The sequence below is a fragment of the Pantherophis guttatus genome, chromosome 3 (assembly GCF_059756535.1).
Source record: "Pantherophis guttatus breed Tessera chromosome 3, ASM5975653v1, whole genome shotgun sequence".
Classification (NCBI taxonomy): domain Eukaryota; kingdom Metazoa; phylum Chordata; class Lepidosauria; order Squamata; family Colubridae; genus Pantherophis; species Pantherophis guttatus.
Window position 1 is genome coordinate 214956356 of NC_142065.1, and position 20535 is coordinate 214976890.

The window sequence follows — 20535 nt, forward strand, 5'->3', positions numbered from 1 at the left end:
GAACATGCGTGTTCCGTTTCCAGTGCCGGGATCTTGACCCCACCGCCCGAAAAACCTCAAAAGCCTTATTCACCTCTGTCTGCTACAGTAGAAGTCTCCAACCTTGGTCACTTTAAGGCTGGTGGACTTCAACTCCCAGAATTCCCCAGCCAGCGCTGGCTGGGGAATTCTGGGAGTTGGAAGTCCACAGTGGTGCTGGAAGCTTCCATGGCTGGCTGGGGAATTCTGGGAGTCGAAACCCCCCCAGTCTTAAAAGAGGCCCCTACACTCTGGCATCGCCTCCCTCCGGAAGAAGCAGGGCCCAACACCTGCCCCTTTTAGGGACATAGAAAATAAATTTTATTCTCCGTTCAGGTGTCTACACTGTAGTTGCATCACTAACCACGGCCCTCATGGGAAGAATGCAGCTGACGGCACTCGAACAAACCACCCCAGAGGAGAAGAAGCCTCTGCCTGGAACCAGAGTCTGCCTTTGTGGCCCCACCGAGGAGAGGAGGCGGAAGAGCAGCAGCAGCAGCAGCAGCAGCAGCCGGGACTTGGCTCCTCGACATACTCAACAGAAACAAACAAACAAAAGAATTCGGGATCCAGGCGCACGATCCTTCTGCCCTGCCACGCCTGGCCGTCCTCCTGCCCGCCCCGGGCGTCGGTAGCGCCATGCAGAGGCGGGCAGGTGAGGTGAGGAGGAGGAGGAGGAAGAGGGCACGGCTGAGGCCTCGGCGGTGCTCAAAGCCGGAGGTGGCTTTCCAGTGGTCAGGGCTGAGCTCCGGCGGCCGCAGGGACTGGCGATCCCAGCGCATTCGGAGAGGCGATGACGGGGGAGGCGGCCAAGCTGCCCATTGGCTGGGAGGCTGACATGGAGGCGATTCCTGCATGGGGAGAAAAGGAAGGCAACACGATGGCAGTGCTGAGGGGCTGCCCCAAAGAAGAGGGAGTCAAGCTATCCTCCAAAGCACCCGAGGGCAGGACAAGCAGCAACGGATGGAAAGTAATCAAGGAGAGGAGCACTAAGGAGTGGAACTAAGGAGGAATTTCCTGACAGAGGGAACAATTAACCAGGGGAACGGCCTGTCTTCAGAAGTTGTGGGCGCTCCAACATTGGAAGTTTTTAAGAAGAGACTTCACAGCCAACTTGTCTCCTGCTTGAGCAGGGGGTTGGACTAGAAGACCTCCAAGGTCCCATCCAGCTCTATTCTGATGAAGGAGGAAAGAAGGGGTGAAGGACGCTGCCTGGGAAGCCAAGATCTCATCCGAGATCTCCCTGGATGAGCGCCACACAGGAGCCAAACCACCCGGTGCTACGGCTGGCACTGCCCCCCTCACCCAGCTACAGCCGAGATGCCTACCTGCCAACATGCTGGAGGAGCTGACAGGTGTGTTAGACGAGGAGAGGACAGTGGAGGCGGCCAGCCTGGCTGGGTCCTTCACAATCGGATCTGTGCAGAGAGAGAGAGAGAGGGAGAGAGAGAGGGAGAAGCAGCAGTCATACAGGTGGATGGATGGCTCCATGGACCCCCCTGCCTGCTCAGATCCAGGAGGGGGTAGCTGAGTCCGTGCAGAAGGACAATCCAGGATGGCAGCTCAAGGGGCAGCATTCGGGGGGGGGGGGGGCAGGAGCAGCAGGAGAGAGAAGGGCTGGACAGAGGAGGCTGTTCCCCCCCAAAGAAGCCTCTGCCGGAGGGGGAATCAGCCGGCCGAGCTCAGCCTGCAGGGGGCCCCCGTCCAAGGGGCTTGAGGTACGTGGGGGAACCCGGCCGAGGGTACTACCCACAGAAATAGGGGTGCTCCATGGCCTCGCGGGCCGTCAGCCGCGTCTGGTGGTCGTAGCGCAGGAGCTTGTCCAGGAAGTCCAGGGCCTCGGTGCTCACCAGGTGCTGGTTCTCACTGTGCACGAAGCGCTCCCATCGCTTGCGGGAATGCCTGCCCCAGAGGGAAAGCGGGAGGTTCCCAGAGCGGTTCTTCACCCCCCGCGGCCCACCAAAGGGAGCGGTGCCCGGGAGGGGTCCCCGCTCACCCACCTGCCCAGGATGTCGTTGAAGCGGGGGTCCAGTTCCACGTTGTACTTGTCGATATAGTCGTAGAGGTCCTCGGTGCCCAACACCTTGGCAATCCGCACCAGCTGGGAAGGAGCAGAAGGGGGTCACTCAGCCAGCTCTGCAGCTGTTTCTGTGCACAGGGAGGACGACCGTTCAAGGCCTCCCCCTCCGCCCCCTCCCCAATTCCAACGGTGATTTCCTGCACACGGGACTGTGAAGGCAGGAGGGAGCAGGGCATTCCGGGGGATGAGCAGGAAGCCAAGAGCCCCGGAACTATCAAGGCAAGGGACGAGAGGCCGGGGGCAAGACTGGCGCCAGTTCTGGCAGAGGGGGCCTCACCTGGTCGTAGTTGTCATGCCCGTGGAAGAAAGGCTCCTTACGGAAGACCATGCTGGCCAACATGCAGCCCAGGCTCCACATGTCCAGGCTGTAGTCATACATCTGCAGGAGAGAGCAGGGCGAGGGTGTCCATGGGGCAGCACCACGACAGGCACAGACCCAAACACTTCCCCCTTCAGCAGCCCAGGCAGAGGGCGAGGGACGCAAAACCTTCAGGGAGCTCTCATGCACGCACACGCACACACACAGACACCCTCTCTGGAGACTTTCTGGGCCTAGTTTACTCTCACCAGCCCTGCCAGGATGTTCTTCTTGCAAATATGGGAAAAGGACCTGTGACCCTCCGGACTTTGGAAGGAAGGTCCTTCTGCCACCAGAGAAGCTCCTGCTGAGAGTTCCCTCTGCCTATTGGATTACTCTTCCCACAGAATAATAGAGTTGGAAGGGACCTTGGAGGTCTTCTAGTCCAACCCCCTACTCAAGCCGGAGACCCTATTTCAGCCCAGACAAATGGCTGCCCAGTCTCTTCTTAAAAGCCTCCAGTGATGGAGCGCCCACAACATCTGGTGGCAAGCTGTTCCACTGGTTAATTATTCTCGCTGTTAGGAAATTTCTCCTTAATTCCAGGTTGCTTCTCTCCGTGATTGGTTTCCATCCGTTGCTTCTTGTCCTGCCCTCAGGGGCTTTGGAGAATAGGCTGACCCTCCTTCCTCGTCTTTGTAGGAGCCCCTTAAATATTGGAAGACTGCCATCATCTCACCCCTAGTCCTTTTCATTAGACTGGACACACCCAACTCCTGCAACCGTTCTTCATGTATTTTAGCCTCCAGTCCCCTAATCATCTTTCTTGCTCTTCTCTGCACTCTTTCTAGAGTCTCAACATCTTTTTTTTTATAGTATGGTGACCAAATCCTGATGCAGGACACTAGGTGTGGTCTTCCCAGGGCATTATAAAGCGGCACTAACACTCCTTGGGACCAGAGTGGGCCCCGTGGCTGAAGGTCCCTCCTGACCCACAGACGGACTGGAAGAACTGGGAAGGGCAGGCCGAAGACAGAAGAGCAGAGCTAAGGCTTTGCTCTCTGCTCAGGAAGGGGCAAAGTTCCAACCCGATTCCTCTCCCCCCACCCCACCCCCCGGCAGGCCCCATTCAGAATTTGCCGGCTTACCTGGTAATCCACCAAAAGCTCCGGTCCCTTGAAGTACCGGGAAGCCACTCTGACGTTGTACTCTTGTCCCGGGTGGTAGAATTCTGCCAGTCCCCAGTCGATCAGGCGCAGCTGCAACAGACGGTAGAATTGGGAGGGAGGAGTTGAAAATAAGCAAGTAAGCAAGTAAGTAAAGTAAGTAAATAACACATACACACACACACACACAGAGAGAGAGAGATCAGGGGTCTCCAAGCTTGGCCACTTTAAGACTGGTGGACTTCTACCCGCAGCATGCACTGGCTGGGGAATTCTGGGAGTTGAAGTCCAGCAGTCTTCAAGTGGCCACGGTTGGAGAGCCCCCCCGTGTGATAGACCACCCACAGGAGGGCTGGGCAGTCAGAAGATGCAGGAGCAGGCCAAGGGGTGAAGCTATCAAGGCCATGGAGTCCCAAAGGTGCTTTTACCAGAGCTCAGCTGAAGAAGCTTCTTGGATGAGAAGCAAAATGTCCACAAAGTAAAAACCAGAAAGTCCAGGTGCCTCTTGAAAAGGAACCTTTGGGACAACCATCACCTGGGTGACTGAGAAGCTCCTGAGACAAGGCCACAGAGCTGTTCAAAGCCAGCACCTACTGGTCTGTCCCATCAACTGCTCTCTCATTGGGGGCTTCCATGAGAGGCAGCGGGAGAGGCCATCATGTTGCCCTCTGGTCTTCCAGAGCGGTCCATGCACGCTGTGGACCTCATCCTCAAAGTCAATGGGCTCACCTTCCGGTGCTCATGGTCGATCATCACGTTGTGTGGCTTGACGTCCCGGTGCATCACCCCCATGCTGTGGCAGTAATCCAGAGCCTGTGAGGGAGGAGAGAGCGGGTGGGTAGAGGAGGAGACCCCCCCCCAACTCTGCACCAGCCTCAGGACCCCCCTAAAGGCAACCCAAGGCCTGAATCTTAAGCCCCCGAGACTTTTCATAGCATGGGGGGGGGGGCAACCCAATCTGCAAAGTATTTTGATGGCTGCGGGTAGGGTCAGAATGTAGATGACGTCTTCAGTGGAGCTCAAGCAGGGATGCAACTAAATAGCAGCTGCCCAAGGGAGACCTGCACCTGTTTGTGTGTATGTGTGTGAATGCATGTAAAGTAAAAGTAAAGTAAGTAAAATCAAGTTTCTAGAGTAGCTCCATCTTGGCCAAACTACATGACAGGCCAGGGAAAGTCAGAAAGGGAAAGGGGAAGGGAAGGGAAGGGAAAACCCTTGAGCCTCTAGGGCGGGGGTGGGGAACCCTGGCCCTTTTAGGACTTGTGGACTTCAACTCCCAGAATTCCCGAGTTGAAGCCCACGAGTCACACAAGGGCCATGGCTCCCCACCCCACCCCACCCCACCCCTGCTCTAGGGATCGAGCTAACTTGCCCAACCACAGTGCCGACTGGGATTAGCTTTTTGCACAAGGACTGGCATCTCCCTTTGTCCCAGTTAGCCCCAGTGCAAACGCAGCTCACATGCTGCAAACACATGAAGCTGGCTCATATAGTTGGCAGCTACCAACTCATCCCACCGTGGCAGCTCTGCCAAGCCCGTTCCAGATCCGCTGCCACTTAGCTGGCACTGCCAAGGGCTGAACATGAGACCTTAAGGAGTCTTTGCCCTCCTTCACTGAGCTCCCGGCCTCTTTGTGGCTGCAGCAGGAGGCAGAGAAAACGCCACCATTCTTGGCTATTCCCCAAAGACAGTCTTGCACTCCCGAGGTAAGGCTCTGGATTGGCCAGGTAGGAAAGGTAAACTTCCTCCTCCCCCACCCTCACTCTCTCCTGCACCCCAGGAGGAGACTTTGCCAGTCGGCCGCCTGCAAAACCTTACCTTCAAGATTTCGTACATGTAGAATCGAATATCAAAATCTGAAAGCGTCTGATACAATTGCTGTAGGGCAGAAGAGGCGAACGGCAGTTAGCAAAACATCCCCTGGGCTCCTTTTCAAAGCCAGGCTCCCCCTCAGCTGTGCAAAGAGCCAGCGAGTACGAAAACTGTGCCAGACGTTCTCCCTACAACCATCCGTGGTGATTTTGGGACCGCTTCTAGGAGGTTTTTGCACCTGCAAAGCTCTGGCCTGGAGGACTTTCCCACATTGGCCCTGCTCTCGTCATGCTGTGGGACAGAGACCATAGACTCCAAGGGCTGGAAGGGACCTTGGAGGTCTAGAAATCATCAAGAGGAAGTCAGCCTGCTTTAGTTTACTGGGGCGTCTCCCCTCCCCGGGAACTCAGAATCTGCAGGGGATGTTGTGGCCTTCTGCTAAGGGCACCATTTTCTCCCGCTGGCCTCCTGCCCAGGGCTGCCTCCTCTCCTTGGGTGGGGGTGGGGGTGGGAGGGGTCATTCCTTCCCTTGCTCTGCTCTCCCTCTACCGCTGCCCAGTCTCACCGCGGAGACTCAATGCGGAAACTGGACGAGAAAAAGGAAAGGAAAGTTTGGGAGTGAAATCTGAGCCAGCTCAAGGACTCCTGCAGCCTTTCCTCCCACTTCAGGAAACAATGAAGCAGCACAACCGGCTCCAAGAGGGCTCCAAGCCACCTTGGCAATCTTAAAAGAGGTCTGGACTTCAATTCCCAGAACTCCCCAGCGTAGCATAGCTTGGCTGGGGAACTCTGGGAGTTGAAGTCCAGTCCCCTTGCCTGAGACCCAATGACATTCCCACTCACTCATCATTTCCTCACCTTAAAATCTGTGTTGTTGACATGTTCAAAAACCAGGGCGGGAGTCCGAGACTGCAGGGCCAGACGGTCCGGAGGCGGAGGGAAAAGAGCAGACGGGGGGGGGGGGGGGGGGAAAGAAGGCAAAAAGAGCTTTAACCGGATCTTCCCTTCTTCCTTTCGTTTTTCTTAATTTGGGAAATCGTGATTCTTCTATCAGACAACGCAAGGGAAGGCGAGACGAGCAGGAAGTCCTGGACCCTGAACCGATGATCAGGGCCTCCGTTTGGGGCCTTGGAGCTAGTGCTGGGAGACCCCCGAGTTGGGTCTGGTCTCCATTAGGGAGGAGAGGGGGGACTGTATTGCAGTGCATTTATTTTGCCATGTTTGTGTAGTGTGTATTGGAGGCGGTGACCCTTTCGAGAGCTGCATGCCACGAAATAAAGTTGAAATAAGGTTAGAATAAAGTTACTCTATGTCTAAAGTCGTGGTAGTCCAGTGGCCGTGGGTCAGAACTGGGGCCTGACCTGGAGCCCGAAGGAAGGCATCCTGCTCCCTCCATTACAGGGAGTCCTCGACTTACAACAGTCTGTTTAGTGACCGTTTGAAGTTACAACATCCCTGCAAAAAGGGAGGAGTTTTTTTCACACTTACGACCATTGCAGGATCGCTTGGCAACTGGCAAGTACTTATGACGGTGGTAGTGCCCCAGAGCCACAGGATGGCCTTCTGACAAGCGAAGTCCATGGGGAAGCCAGATTCACTTAACAACCTTCTTATTAACTTGACAGCTGCGGGGTGATTTGCTTAACAGCGGTGGCAAGGAAGGCCGTGAAATGTGGCAAAACTCAAGGAACAAATGTTTCGCTTGGCAGCAGAAATGTTAGGCTCAACCGCGGTCGTAAGTGGAGGACTACCTCTAGTAGGGACAAGCCCGGCAAGCCTCTCCCCTTACCACGGGGTCCTTGACGATGTCTAGAAGGTTGATGATGTTGGGGCCCCCTCGGAGGTTTTCCAGGATCTTAATTTCACGCTTTATTTTCTTCTTTTTTACTGGCTGAAAGAAAAGACACACCTGCGGTTACTGCTCGGCTTCAGACGGGGAGGGGGGCTCTGCCCAAAATGGCCGCCTGTCAGACCCTCCCCCCCGCCCCACCACCTGTGGCTCAATTCAGACATTACAGCCCAGGAATTCAGGGGGCTGCCAGGCAGAGCTGGCTTGGTCAGAGAGAAGAAACCCACCTGGCACAGAGTTCACGGCATCGCAGAGCTGTTTTATCTATCTGGCAAATTTGCAGGGCTGCCCATCTGACCCTGGGTAGCATGCAACTAAACCTGCTATTCTAAGCCTCCTCCAAAACCAACTGAAAACTATTTAAACAAGGCCACAAGCAGGAAAACGTTACGCAACATAGAACTGACAGGCAGGCTCCCTGTTAGCAGCAGATTCCCCAGGCTGCTTTAAAACTTTCTGTGTCCAATATTTTTAGCCCATGCAATCATTTGCTCTTTGACTACCTCCTCTACCCTTATCATATTCGAGCAAATAGTTATATAGTTTGGCTAATAGTTTATTTTCCGTTCCCATCCATATCTTATCGAATCCACTGGCTCCCATTTCTATACCAAATTCCTCGTCTTTTTGGTATCGGGACTTAATTTGTACATACGCCCACCAATCAATATGGATGCCTTGTTCTTTTAACGCCTCATTCATTTTGAGATTCCCACCACTATCTAAAATGTCCTTGTACTTGAACATTTTTCCAATTTCTAAGACATTAGGATATATTATGGCCTCCATGGTGGAGAGCCATTTCGGAACTTTTGTGTACTGCTTTTGCCTAATTTCCCTCCAGGTCTGCATTAATGTGTCTCTTATTTTATGCCTGTGAAAATATGTCCTTGTCCTTTTGCCTGTATCCCATAGGTAGGCATGCCAGCCCTTCTGCAGATCGTGCCCTTCCAAAGCCAAAATTCTTTTGTTTTCCAAGGTAGCCCATTCCCTTAGCCACACCAAATTGGCTGCTTTATAGTACACTTCCCCATGCTGGGAGTCCAAGTCCACCCCTATTCCTTTTATCCTGTAGTGTTCGGATTGACATCCTAGGTTTTTTCCCTCCCCAGATAAATTTCCTGATAATGCTTTCAGTTCCAAGAAAATTTTTTTGTCTAGGTTAACTGGAGTAGTTTGGAACAAATATAGCAGCTTAGACAAGATGCTCATCTTTCTTGAGGCTATCCTGCCTAGAAGTGATCATTGTAATTTCCCCCATCTTTCCAAATCTTGTTTGATGCTTTTAATCAGGGGCACGTAATTATCTTCCTTTAGAGCCGAACATCTTGCCGTTATCCATACTCCCAAATATTTTATTTTCTTAACTATTTGCAAACCCAGGGATTCTTCTAGTGCTTTCTTTTGCTCTTCTGACAGGTTTTTGGTCAACATTTTAGTTTTGGTTTTATTTAATTTAAATCCGGACACTTCTTCATACCTTCCCAATTTCTCCAAAATTTTTTGTCCCGTTTCTAATGGTTCCTCCATGATTAAGGTTACATTGTCAGCAAATGCCTAGACTTTGTATACTTCTTTCCTAATTTTCAATCCTTTAATTTCATTATTGTTCCTCATTTTTCTTAATAAAGCTTCTAGGTTTAAAACTTTCACTCACCCAATCTCTTCCTAAAAACTTCCACCGTGTGAATGCTCCAACCCTGGAAGTTTTTAAGAGGAGACCAGACAACCACTTGTCTGAAGTGGCATAGGGTTTCCTGCCTGAGCAGGGGGTTGGTCTAGAACAGAAACATTATTTGCATTTTTTATATTGCACTAAATCAGGGGTCCTCAATCAGACAGATACGTGCAATGAACGTTTGTGTTGCTGCAGAGAGTCTCCCCCTTCGGGGTCTTTTTGTGTGGGTCGGAGGGGGCAGAAATTCCGACTTGGGGTCTGCTTCAGCCTCCTGGTGTGGGGCTTTGGGTGAAGGCTGGAGGGAAGGGCCGCTGGTGGCAAAGAGCCGGAGGGCCTCGTTCCAGTGGGACTGCCTCATGGCCTGGAACTGGCTGACCACCTCAGCCTGCTGAGCCTCCAGGTGCCAGTACCTGGCCTTGCACTCCCACAGGTCTTCCCTCTGCTTGGAAAGCCTATGCTTCTAGTCCTCAGTGAGGTGCTTCTGCTGAGCCTCCTTCTAGGCCAGATCCAATTGGAACTGAGCCAGCTGTTTTGCCAACTCTTTCTCGTGGTGGCTGCTTAGCTCCAACAACTGCTTCCTGTTGGGGCCCTAAGGAGCCCAGGTGGGGAGGCAAGGAGTGGCTGGCAGGGGAGGGGTGAGTAGAGGCCAGCAAGGCGGCCCTCCACTTGAGTGACATCAAGTTGGCCGTGCCCACCCAGTCATATGACCACCTAGCCAAGCCCACCCAGCCAGTCATTAGGCAGATCATACTGGTGGTCCTCAGGATTTAAAATTATGAATTTAGTGGTCCCTGAGGTCCGAAAGGTTGGTGACCCCTGGACTAGAAGACCTCCGAGGTTCCTTCCAACTCTTGTCCTTCTGTTCTGTTCTTTGTAGAAGCGCTGTTATGATCAGCCCCATTGGGGAGTGAAGATGAGGGTTAGGGTGACTCGAACCCTGGATCCCGCCCCCCCACATGGCATGGGTGAAGGAGGGGCGTCCCACAGTGGAAAGACACCCCAACCCCCAAGACGCACCTTAAGGATTTTCACCACCACTTTCTCATTGTTAGTGATGTTGATGGCTTCAAAGACTTCACTGTACTTGCCACGACCGAGTTTCCGCACGAGCTGGTAGTCGTCTTGGTTACTGTGGAAATCAAGGGAAAGAGAAGGAAGTTCACGGCTGCCCCCCTTGCCCCAGGGCTGGCTCATCTGGGCAGAGCCTGCTGCCTTCTTTGTATCCTTAGCAACTTTTCTGTGCTGCTGCGTCCCAGCCCACGGCTTCCTCTTCGGTCCCCTTTCCAGTTGCCTTTGGCATCAGTCTCCCTCTAGGCCTTTAGAGTGGAATTTAAGGGGCCCTGATTATATCCACAAGAACCCGATGAGCTACGTTCATCTGAAAAAGAACAAGGGAGAGCCCCTGGTGCTCTCTGGGCTTGGCTGTTTTCAAGCAGACGTTTCATCACCCAACTAGGGATCATCATCAGTGGTAGAAGGGAGGGGGGTTTGCAGAGAGGAGGAAGAGGGGGAGGGGAGGGGACTGTGGGGTCCGTGGTGTTCCCTGAGCTTGGTGGTTTTCTTGCAGACGTTTCATTACCTAACTAGGGAACATCATCAGTGGGTGGGGGTGGGGGTGAGGGGTTTGCCCCTCTAATTCTTAACACTTCTACCATGGCACTGAAGCTGTTACCTAGCTGGGTTATGAAATATCTGCATTTTATTGCATAAGTATAGGTAGTCCTCTAGTTACCACCACTTGCTTTGTGAACATTCAAAGTTATGACAGCATTAAAAAAGGGACTTATGACCATTTTTTCACACTTATCAACCACTGCAGAATCCCCTGGTCACGTAATCAAAATTCAGAAACTTGGCAATTGGCCTCTGTACCTACGATGGCCAGAGTGTCCTGGGGTCACGTGATTCCCTTTTGTGACCTTCTGACAAGCAAAGTCGATGAAGGGAGCCACTTAGCAACCGTGTCACTAACTGAATGACTGCAGTGATTCACTTAACAACTGCAGGAGGAAAGGCCATAAAATGGGGGCAAAACTCCCTTAACAACTCTCTTGCTTAGCGATGGAAATCCTGGGCTCAATTCTGGTCGTAAGTCGAGGACTACCTCTGTTGCAAACTTCCCACCCACCCACCCCAAACCCCCTCTAAATAAAAAGCCCAGAAAACGCTGTAAATGGGCCCCTGGCCAAACTGCAGCAGGTCTTAAGGCAGAGCTCACCAACGTTTCTGGCTTTGTGGACCTGTGTGTGTGTGTGTGTGTGTGTGAGGTTTGCGCAAGTGGCGTGCACACACACCTGCCTCTCACGCAAATGGAGGGCACGTGCTTGCCCGCTGCTCACGCAAGTGAGGGTATGCGTCCCTGCACATGCTCACTGGCTGTTTCCGTGGCCCAGTTGCAAAGCCCTCAGGGCCCACTAGGGGGCCGCAGCCCACAGGTTGGAGACCCCCTGGGTGGCCCTCGGTCTCTGGACTCCAGAGCCCTGGGGTTTCTCAGCAGCTCCCTATCCTGGCAAGGCCCACCCCCCACTGAACTGGGCCTCCTTCACACCCACCGTGTCCCCTTAGCCCCCACCCCGATCCTGCAGGCTTCTCCGGTCACCCAGGAGCGTTTGCCTCTGGCATCAACCAGGAGTCCCAAAGCGGTTTTTTCAAGAGGCAACTGGACTTTCTGGGGGTTTTTTCTTGGAAGATGTTTCGCTTCTCATCCAGGAAGCTTCTGACTGGATTGGGGGGGGGGGAATGGAAGAGTTTATGCTCCTTGCAGGCAGCTGGTCATTGGCCTCCTTTAAGAGGGTCCTTGAAGCCACTTGGTGGTTTATCTGTGTCCTCAGGGTCACCTGAGCTGTGCAAATTGTGGAAACTTCTTGATGAGATAAATACAGTGGCCAGGAATTATTTTGAATGGGGGGGGGGCAAAGAGAGGACCATTTTAGAGGGCTTCTGATGAAGTCAGCCTGGCCAACTCCCAATCTCAGAATTATGGGGGTTCATCCTTCTTAGATAGAAAGAATAACTATATTGTCACTTTGAATGTACACTAATCGGCATACATTAAAATGACATTTTGTTGCACGCAGCTATTAAGAGGGGTCACCACCTCCAATATACACTACATAAACAGGACAAAATAAATGCAAAATTATGTATATACCCACATATATCATATGACACAGAGAAATGACACAGTGTAGTTTGGATGTATATTCTTGCCTCTGTGGCCTGCCAATCTTTTGGCCGGTCTTGTAGGCCGTGAGAGGCAGGCCAGGCAAACAAACCACAACAAACTCAAGGAGTTGCTCCTTCAGGGGTCCACGGGGGAGGGGGAGAGATGGGGAGGGGAAAGGAGCAACCTGCCAACCTTCTGCAGCACCCACCGTCACCTACCCCCATTCCACCACGTGTGACTCGTAGTCCCAATATTCGCGAGGCCTCTGGGTATTGACATCTGTGTAGACTCTCGCTCGACTTGGTACCGGGCCCGACATGCTGTCCCAGGGTGACGGTCACAACCACACTTTGCTCTGAAACAAGCAAGGAGATTAATCACCTGCAGAAAAAATCGCAGAACAAGGTTGCCCCTCCCCTAAAAAAGGAAACGGGGCCCTTGGCTCACTAGGAGAAAAGGCCCAGAAGAGGCGTGATTGACAGGGCAAGCATTAAAACGGTCTTTCTCCATCTGAACAAGTTTAACTGCGTGGACTTCAACTCCCAGAATTCCCCAGCCAGCGCAAACAAGCAAAGCCCCCTCCACAGGATGCCCCCTCCGGTCCTCTCCATGGAACCAGTCCCTGGTGCCAAAAGTGTTGGGGGCCGCTGCTTTAGTGCGTGGAGCCCTGAGTTTTCCAGGAAGGAGGAAAGGGCCCCTCCCTTCCACGCTGAGCCTGGCAGAAGGAGGAATGGTCTGCCTGCTTCCCTCTCTGGTCTCTCTCCTTGGGGACGCCTCTTCAGAGGAGACCACACTTAACGGCATCCAGAATGTAAAAAAGAGGCTGAGACGCTAGAAAGAGTGCAGAGAAGAGCCACAAGGATGACCAGGGGACTGGAGGCTAAACCACTGGAGGAATTGGGTAGGTCTAGCCTAATGAAGAGGAGGACCGGGGGGGACATGATAGCAATCTTCCAATATTTGAGGGGCTGCCCCAATGAGAAGGGGATCCATTTATTTTCCAAAGCCCCTGAGGGCAGGACAAGAAGCAACGGGTGGAAACTAGTCAAGGGGAGAAGCAACCTGGAACTAAGGAGGAATTTTCTGCCAGTGAGAACAATTAACCAGTGGAACAACTTGCCTTCAGAAGTTATGAATGCTCCAAAAGTAGAAGTTTTTAAGAAGAGACTGGGCAGCCATTTGCCAGAGCAGGGGGTCGAACTGGAAGGCCTCCAAGGCCCCTCCCAGCTGTGTTCTTCGGGTAAGACCCAGCAGCAACTCTCCCCCCTCCCTCCCTCCGGCTGGAGAGGAAGTAGCTGAGCACCTGGCTCCCTTCCCAAGAGGCCTGCAGGGAGGCTGCCTGACCTGCACAGCCTGGCCCAGCATCCAACGCAGGCACTCTCCGCCCACAGGCCCATTAAGAGGAGCTGCCTTGAGGCAGTCTGTGTGTGTGTGGGGGGGGGGGGCTGAGGAGCCCTTGCAGAACCAGGAAAGCCAGCAGGGAGGGAGGCTCCGGCACGGCTGCAGCCAGAGAACCAGCCCAGGTCTATGGAGACTCACAGGCCCTGGTTGTCCCAAAGGGGCTTTTCCCCAAAGACAACTGGGCTTTCTTCGTTTTTGCCTTTGAAAACGTTTCGCTTCTCTCTCAAAAAGCTTATTTGGTTCTGAAGTTTTCAAACTAAAAAAAAACCACCACCACCAAGGAAGTCCAGTTGCCTTTGGGGAAAAGCCCCCTTGGAGGTCTAAGAAGGGGGAGGGGGATCGCAGCCTACGTGACCGGCCGAGGGGCCCTTTCTGATGCCCCCTGCCCACCCCCAGCCCCCAACCCCAACGCGGCCCCTGCAGTGAACAGGGAGATGCTGGGGAGATCTCCCCCAGGGTTGCTGGGACCATGAACTTCCACAGATCTTTCTCTGACCTGAATTCCTGCTGGACTAAGCTCTTGGCAGCTCTGGCCTTCCCCACAGGGGTCCTCCTCTCCCTTTGGCTCTTGGAAGGACCTGGAAGGGTTTATGATCTGAAGAACCACCTCCAATCCATCTGCCCTCCCCAGTTAGTGCACTGAAGGAAAACCATTCCCCCCCCCCCCCAAATACTTTGAGGAAAGAAACCCAGCCCAGGGGAAGAGAAGAATCCGTTCCTGCGGCTGCTGTTGGAGAGGCCCGAAAGGCACTTTGGGTGGGCCAGAGTAAAGGAGGGGGGGGAACAGCCCCCTCTAAGCCCTGCTGGGCAGAAGGACCTGCAGGCGTGGCCTGGGCAGCCCAGAGTATCCCAGAGTCCTCCTCCCTCACCCTAGAAGAGGAGCCTACAGCACCCTTTACAAGGGCAGGATCCCCACCTGAGGGCCTCAGGCCTTTTACCTCCACCGAGAGGAGGCTGCAGACAAAGCCATACCGGCCACCCCACCCTACAGAGCTGGAAAGGCAACCCTGCTTTTGCTGGCCTTCCTGTCTTGTGTTTCTTGGATTGTTTACGGGTGTGTGTGTGTGTGTGTGTGTGTGTGTGTGTGTGTGTGTAGCTGGGCAACTTGCAAGAATGTAGGAGGAGTACATCAACTAAAAAAATAAAATGAAATTACACTGCAACAACAAATACGGCCACGAAGCTCACCCAAAATAAACCAACCTAACCCTCCACCTGCCAGGAAGAGCTCTGGCCCCAAGGCCCCCCCTTGCCCTGAAAGCTGGACACTGTGACCGTCGTAAATGTGAGTCAGTTGCCAAGCAGCTGAATGTAAATCACATGACCATGGGGATGCTGCAACGGTCACAAGTGTGAAAAATGGTCATAGTTCACTTTCTTTAGTTTGAACGGTTGGTAAATGGACTGTTGTAAGTCGAGGACCACCTGTACTCAACTGCTCTGAAACTCACTGAATTGGGTACTCAACCTATTCCGACGGGACAATTTTGTCCTGTTACTCATCGTTTGTTGGATACTCGACAGAGGCTAGAACCTCTCGGTGTCGGTTGCTTTGTGACTCTCTACATTATTGCTTAAGGGGAAAAAATCATGTGGGACTCCTGGGGCCTCCCACAATCAGGTGTACGATGCGCACCGAGGTGCCACTGTAAATTCCTCCACTCCCCACCATTCAGTCAGAACCGAAGAAGCTTCTTGGCTGAGAAGCAAAACTTTGTCAAGGAAAAGGCAAGACAGTCCAGCTGCCCTTTGGGGCAGTCGACCCTGGATGTGCCGGGCTGTGACTTGGGGAAGAGGCGAAGGAAGTGCTCCGAAAGGCCACTCGCCCCTGAGAAACACCAGGACTGCCCCACAGCGGCACGGGATAACCTGCCACGGCCAACAATTCAATTTAATGATTTAAAATAGTTAAAAATCATTTTAATTTTTGTCGTTTACATTTCATTTTGTCCCTTCTTGTCATCCTTTCTTTAATGATTCCATTCCACCATTTCCTCGATATTAGTGTGAACTCTTGTCCCGTGGAGAGCTGGCCGTGGCAAGCTGTCGTAGACCTGCTCAGCATATATTTCTAACGGCTGGAAATCTCGGTTGTGGTGATACTCGGTGACACAGCAGTGTCGAAAACCCACGCTACAAACCTTCAGAGCCCAGGCCACCGCTGGTGCTCCAGAAAGGAATCTGGCATCTCAAGATTATATTCCGTTTGGAAAACAAGTTCCCAGGGATTCTCACAGGAGAGGAAGCACCAATGTACATGTGTGATTACGTGTCCACACACACACAGATTCAAACGGCACCAATCCAAACACGAACAAAAAGGAAAGAGGAAGAAAACTTCCCACAAACTTTCTTCTAAGTTCCCATTTCCTTTCCTAGGCCAAAACGCAGCATCTGCATTTTGTCAAGCGTGCAACTGCAGAAAGTTAGGAAAACACAACAGCCTACATTGGCATAATGAGAGATAACACCTCCTAGCCGACACAGATTAGCGCTTTTTATCTTATCTACCACAGAGTGATAGGACAGGCCTCAAGGGTACCAATCGGATAAGATTCTGTGCCATTAAGTCCAGGCGATACACAATTCCACACTCCTGCGCTTCGTAGCTCCATGCGCCTCTGCTCTCATACAAATAATACATCATTTGAAAGAAGACGTTGAGGCCATCAAATCCAACCCCATACGCATTGTAAATTCTAACTTTCCATTCCCCACAAAGAGGCCTTTCCAGCCTCTAAGCTAATGGGATCCAAACTTGGCCAGTTTAAGACTTGTGGACTTCAACCCCCAGAATTCCCCAGCCAGCCAAGCTAAGTGGCCAGAGTTAGACATCCTTGCTCTGAACAAATCTGCCACCAAAGAGTGAAAACTAGTACCAGAATCCTTCCAGACAAAGGGGAGTGGGAGGCTGCAACCTCTGCCCTCCCCGATGAGGCTGGCTCCTGCTGCTCCAAAACTGCCCAGGCAGCCATGAGAAGACAGAGGGGACCCCAGGAGACAAATGCAAAGGGACAGTCAACTTTCTCCTACGCCTGATTAAGATCCATCCATTGCGGAGGGAGGGATACTGATGTTAATTAGTTGGGTAATGAAACATCTGCATGAAAAAATCATTTGTAGTAACTCTAGGAGCAGCAGTATTAGCTTTGAATCGTCATAAGGACTGGAGACTAAAACCTATGATGAACAGTTGCAGGAACTGGGCCTGGCTAGTCTAGTGAAGAGCAGGACCAGGGGAGACATGATAGCAGACTTCCAGTATTTGAGGGTCTTCCACAGAGAGGAGGAAGGGGGTCAAGCTATTTTCCAAAGCACCTGAAGGCCAGACAAGGAATAATGGATGGAAACTCAACAAGGAGAGATTCAATCTGGAAATAAGGAGGAACTTTCTGACAGGGAGAACAATCAACCACTGGAACAGAAGTTGCCTTCGGAAGTCGTGAGACCTTCATCACTGGAAGCTTTCAAGAGGAGACTGGACTGCCATCGGTCAGAAATGGTGTAGGGTCTCCTGCTCGAGTAGGGTTAGACTAGGTGACCTGCAAGGACCCTTCCAACCCTGTTATTCTATGCTTCCATCATCATAAGGATTATTGAATGCTTATAATAGGGAAGGAGGACTGGGCTGGCATCAGAGGGGGTTTTAAGTTTGGGTTAAAAGTTAACTTTTAACTTTGGAAAGGATTGGACTGGGGGAAAGAACTTGATGGAGGTGCATGATGGCTGGCAACTAGCATGGTTCTAAAACAGCATCTTCCAAACTTGGCAACTTTAAAGTGTGTGGATTTTTAGCACCCTGGCAGAAGAATTTTGAGAGCTGAAGTCCACACGTCTTAGACTTGCTAAATTTGAACAATTCTGATCTGGAAAATTGTGGCCGCTGAAGATTCATCCCACTTTCACAATGACGATCCAGAGAAGTTCATTTACGGAACATGTATTTATGGGATACAGGTAGTCCTTGACTTACAAAAATTCGTTTAGTGATGGTTCAAAGTTACAGCACTGAAAAAAGTGACTTATGACCACTTTTCATACTTAAGATCATCGCTGCATCCTCATGGTCATGTGATCCTCATGGTCATGTGACCTTCATATTTATGACGGTTGCAGTGTCCAGGGATCATGTGACCTGCTTTTGTGACCTTTGACAAGCAAAGTCAATGGGGAAGCCAGAATCACTTCGCAGCCGTTACCAACTTCAGAACTGAAGGGATTGACTTAACAACTGTGGCAAGAAAGGTTGTAAAATGGGGCAAAACTCAGTCAAGAATTGTCTCATTTAACAACAGAAATTTTGCACGCAATTGTGGTCGTAAGTGGAGGACTACCTGTATAAGAAGAGGAAAAACAATAACAGTCCCTTCCCTGATGACAACATCCACCCCCCACTCTGCGTCATTGAACAGGAAAGCCGCCACCTCCACCATCTCCCTCAAATGTCTCATATAAATTTTGGGCTCAATTGCAGTCATAGGTTGAGGACTACCTGTACAAACGAGTTCACCTCTGCACCCAATCGCAGGTCCCCAAATCTCCCGGAGAAAAGACATGTGACCTCAAGGGAGCCCAGAGCAGCAGCAGCAGCAGCAGCAAAGAGTACCTTGAGCGTGCCTGCTTCAGTGGGTCGCCCCAATGCCACCGGGCACTGTCCTGCGAGAGGCAGAGCAAGGCACGTACAGCATTCCAGGAGGGGAGGGGGGGAGGTTGGGGAGGAAGGGGTGCGAGGCTGGCCACCCGGTGCTCGGAAGGTGTGGCAGAGGTGCTCCCACGCCGTCAGCGGCCGGATTCCATCCGGCACAAGGGGGGCAGAAACAGAGGCAGTTCCGAGGACCCAGGCATCCGGTTATAGCATCGCCCCGTTCCTGAAAGAGAGAAGGGATAATTTCTGTAATTTTCACATTCTTCCTGAAACGGTTGTTTTTCACACCCTGGATGCTCTGTACAAACAGTTATATGGCTATGGTAACAATTTAAAAAATGGAACGCCTCACTCTCAAGTAGCTATTGGAGAACACAAGGTTATAGGATCCTAAAGTTTATTCTAGAAAGGGCCCAAGAGCAAGATAAATCCAGAAGGTTATGTGGACATGAATCTTAGCTACATAATTAACAGAATGGTATTCTGTTGGAAGGGACTCAGAGGTCTTCTAGTCCAACCTCCTACTCAGGCAGGAAATCCTATTCCATTCCAGACAAATGGCTGCCCAGTCTCTTCTCAAAAACCTCCAGTGATGGAGCACCCACAACTTCTGGAGGCAAGCTGTTCCACTGGTTAATTGTTCTAAATGTTAGGATATTTCTAATATTAGGTTGCTTCTCCCCTTGATTAGTTTCCATCCGCTGCTTCTTGTCCTGCCTTCGGGTGCTTTGGAGAATAGGTGGATCCCCTCCCTCTTCTTTGTGGCAACCCCTCAGATATTGGAAGGCTGCTTTGTCCCGTCTAGTCCTTTTCATTAAGGTACAGAGATAAGATACAAAGGTACCAGGTCATCTAGATCACCTTGGCACCTTTAAAGACCTGTGGATTTCAACTCCCAGAATTCCCCACCTCCACAGGTCTTAAAGGTGCCAAGGTTGCACGTCCCTGATATGATGTTTATAAAGCTAACTGCTTACAAAAGAAAATAGCCCTGGAATTTCCAGGAAGGAGAAAGAAAGGAAGGAAGGAAGGAAGGAAGGAAGGAAGGAAGGAGAAAGAAAGGAAGGAAGGAAGGAAGGAAGGAAGGAAGGAAGGAAGGAAGGAAGGAAGGACGGGCTGACTGTGGGGTCTTTGGTGCTCTCCGAGCTTGGTTGCTTTCTTGCAGATGTTTCATGACCCAACCAGGTAGCATCATCAGTGCTAGAAGGAAGAAGGATTTGCATTTTCTACCACTGATGATGTTATCTAGCTCAGGTAATCAAACATCTTCAAGAAAACAACCAGGATCAGAGAGCACTAAGGCAAGGAAGGGAAAAAGGGAAAGAAAGAAGGAAGGAAGGAGACATCACTGATGATGTTACCTAGTTGGGTCATGAAATGTCCCTCAGTCCAGGAGGTGCCTGAACTGAAGCAGCCCAATTTTAAAGCCAAGAAATGAACTGAAGCTTTGTTGGTGGTTTGGGGATCTGGAGACAGGAGTTTCACACTCCGTGCACACCAGGGCCACCCAACCCAACGCTCCAAGCGCAACCCAGGGAAGCCTGGGAGGACTTGGCAGGTGTGCAAACCGGGGCATGCCGGTGGGCAGAGGGCCGAAGCAGGAAGCAGCCACCCACCTTTTAGCCTGGGGAACAGCCTTGGGGTGGAGGGGGGGGCTGTCAGGATGTTGGGCTGATTTGGGGGGGGTCCTCATCCCCAAAGCTGAGTGGGGGGGAAAGGGAGGGGCAGGAGAGCAGGAAAGCCAGCGATGCCCGTGGGGAGGGGAGGGGCTGCTGGAGGGGCCAGTCCTCCCCTGGGACCCATGGGAGGGGGGGGACAAGGCCAGAAAGCCTCTCCTCTGCCCCCCACCCAACCAGAGACCTGACCCCACAGGCCCCCCTCCTCCTCCTCCCCTTTTGAGGCTTTATTGGGGACCCTTTACTGGACGGGGGGGGGTCGTGGGAGCAGGGGATTGCTACGGGGGGAGGGGCAGGCTGGGGGTCGCGCCCCAACGGCCAAAGAGCCCCCTCTCTGAGGGGGGAGCCTTCCCCGCCTCTCCCCCCCCCAGAAAAGGCCTCCTCAGCCTCGGCCTCCCCTCGACCGCCCTTCCCCATCGCTGCAGGGGGGGCGCCCACGGGGAGAGACTCCCGACCCCCCCCCCGCAGAGCCCCCCCCACAAGCCCCGCCCGCCGCCACTCCCGGGCGCCCCCCCCCCTCCGCGGCCCCTCCTTACCTCGCCGGGCCGCGCGGGAGGCGGCGACGAGGACGGGGGGAGGGGAGCGGGCGGGTCTCTTCCGGGTCCGCTCCTGGGGGAGGGGGCGGCCTCTCTCAGCCCGCCGCGGGGGGAGACAAGATGGCGGCGGCGGCAGAAGCGCGAGCGAGCGGGAGCGGCAGGAAGAGGCGGCTTCCCCGCCGGGCCGCCAGGGGGCAGCTCCCGCTTTC

At 52.7% G+C, this 20535-nt stretch overlaps 1 protein-coding gene across 3 annotated transcripts; it reads right to left on the reverse strand.

The window, feature by feature from the left end:
• Window positions 1–315: 315 nt before the first annotated feature.
• On the reverse strand, window positions 316–20535 carry LOC117666948 (casein kinase II subunit alpha-like). 3 transcript variants are annotated; one of them, XM_060682200.2, is made up of 14 exons: window positions 20327–20535; window positions 18076–18337; window positions 12287–12423; window positions 9920–10031; window positions 7165–7266; window positions 6234–6284; window positions 5382–5441; window positions 4292–4375; window positions 3545–3655; window positions 2376–2477; window positions 2019–2119; window positions 1772–1920; window positions 1347–1436; window positions 316–869 (listed from the first exon to the last, which is right to left on the reverse strand). In XM_060682200.2, the coding sequence occupies exons 3-14, from the start codon at window positions 12385–12387 to the stop codon at window positions 754–756; spliced, it is 1179 nt and encodes a 392-aa protein (XP_060538183.1). In that variant the 5' UTR covers window positions 12388–12423; window positions 18076–18337; window positions 20327–20535; the 3' UTR covers window positions 316–753. The 3 variants fall into 3 exon arrangements, with proteins under 3 accessions (XP_060538183.1, XP_060538184.1, XP_087747600.1); XM_060682201.2 differs by having other exon boundaries at window positions 17962–18337; window positions 20327–20529; XM_087891474.1 differs by lacking the exons at window positions 18076–18337; window positions 20327–20535 and adding an exon at window positions 13966–14207.

Bases quoted from the DNA above. Each gene is read 5' to 3' on its own strand.
- LOC117666948 (XM_060682200.2), bottom strand. From the start codon at position 12,387: ATGTCGGGCCCGGTACCAAGTCGAGCGAGAGTCTACACAGATGTCAAT. The intron at 4,376-5,381 runs GTAAGGTTTTGC...CCTCCCTCACAG, and splicing joins ACATGTACGAAATCTTGAAG to GCTCTGGATTACTGCCACAG. The intron at 2,478-3,544 runs GTAAGCCGGCAA...TCTCTCCTGCAG, and splicing joins AGCTTTTGGTGGATTACCAG to ATGTATGACTACAGCCTGGA.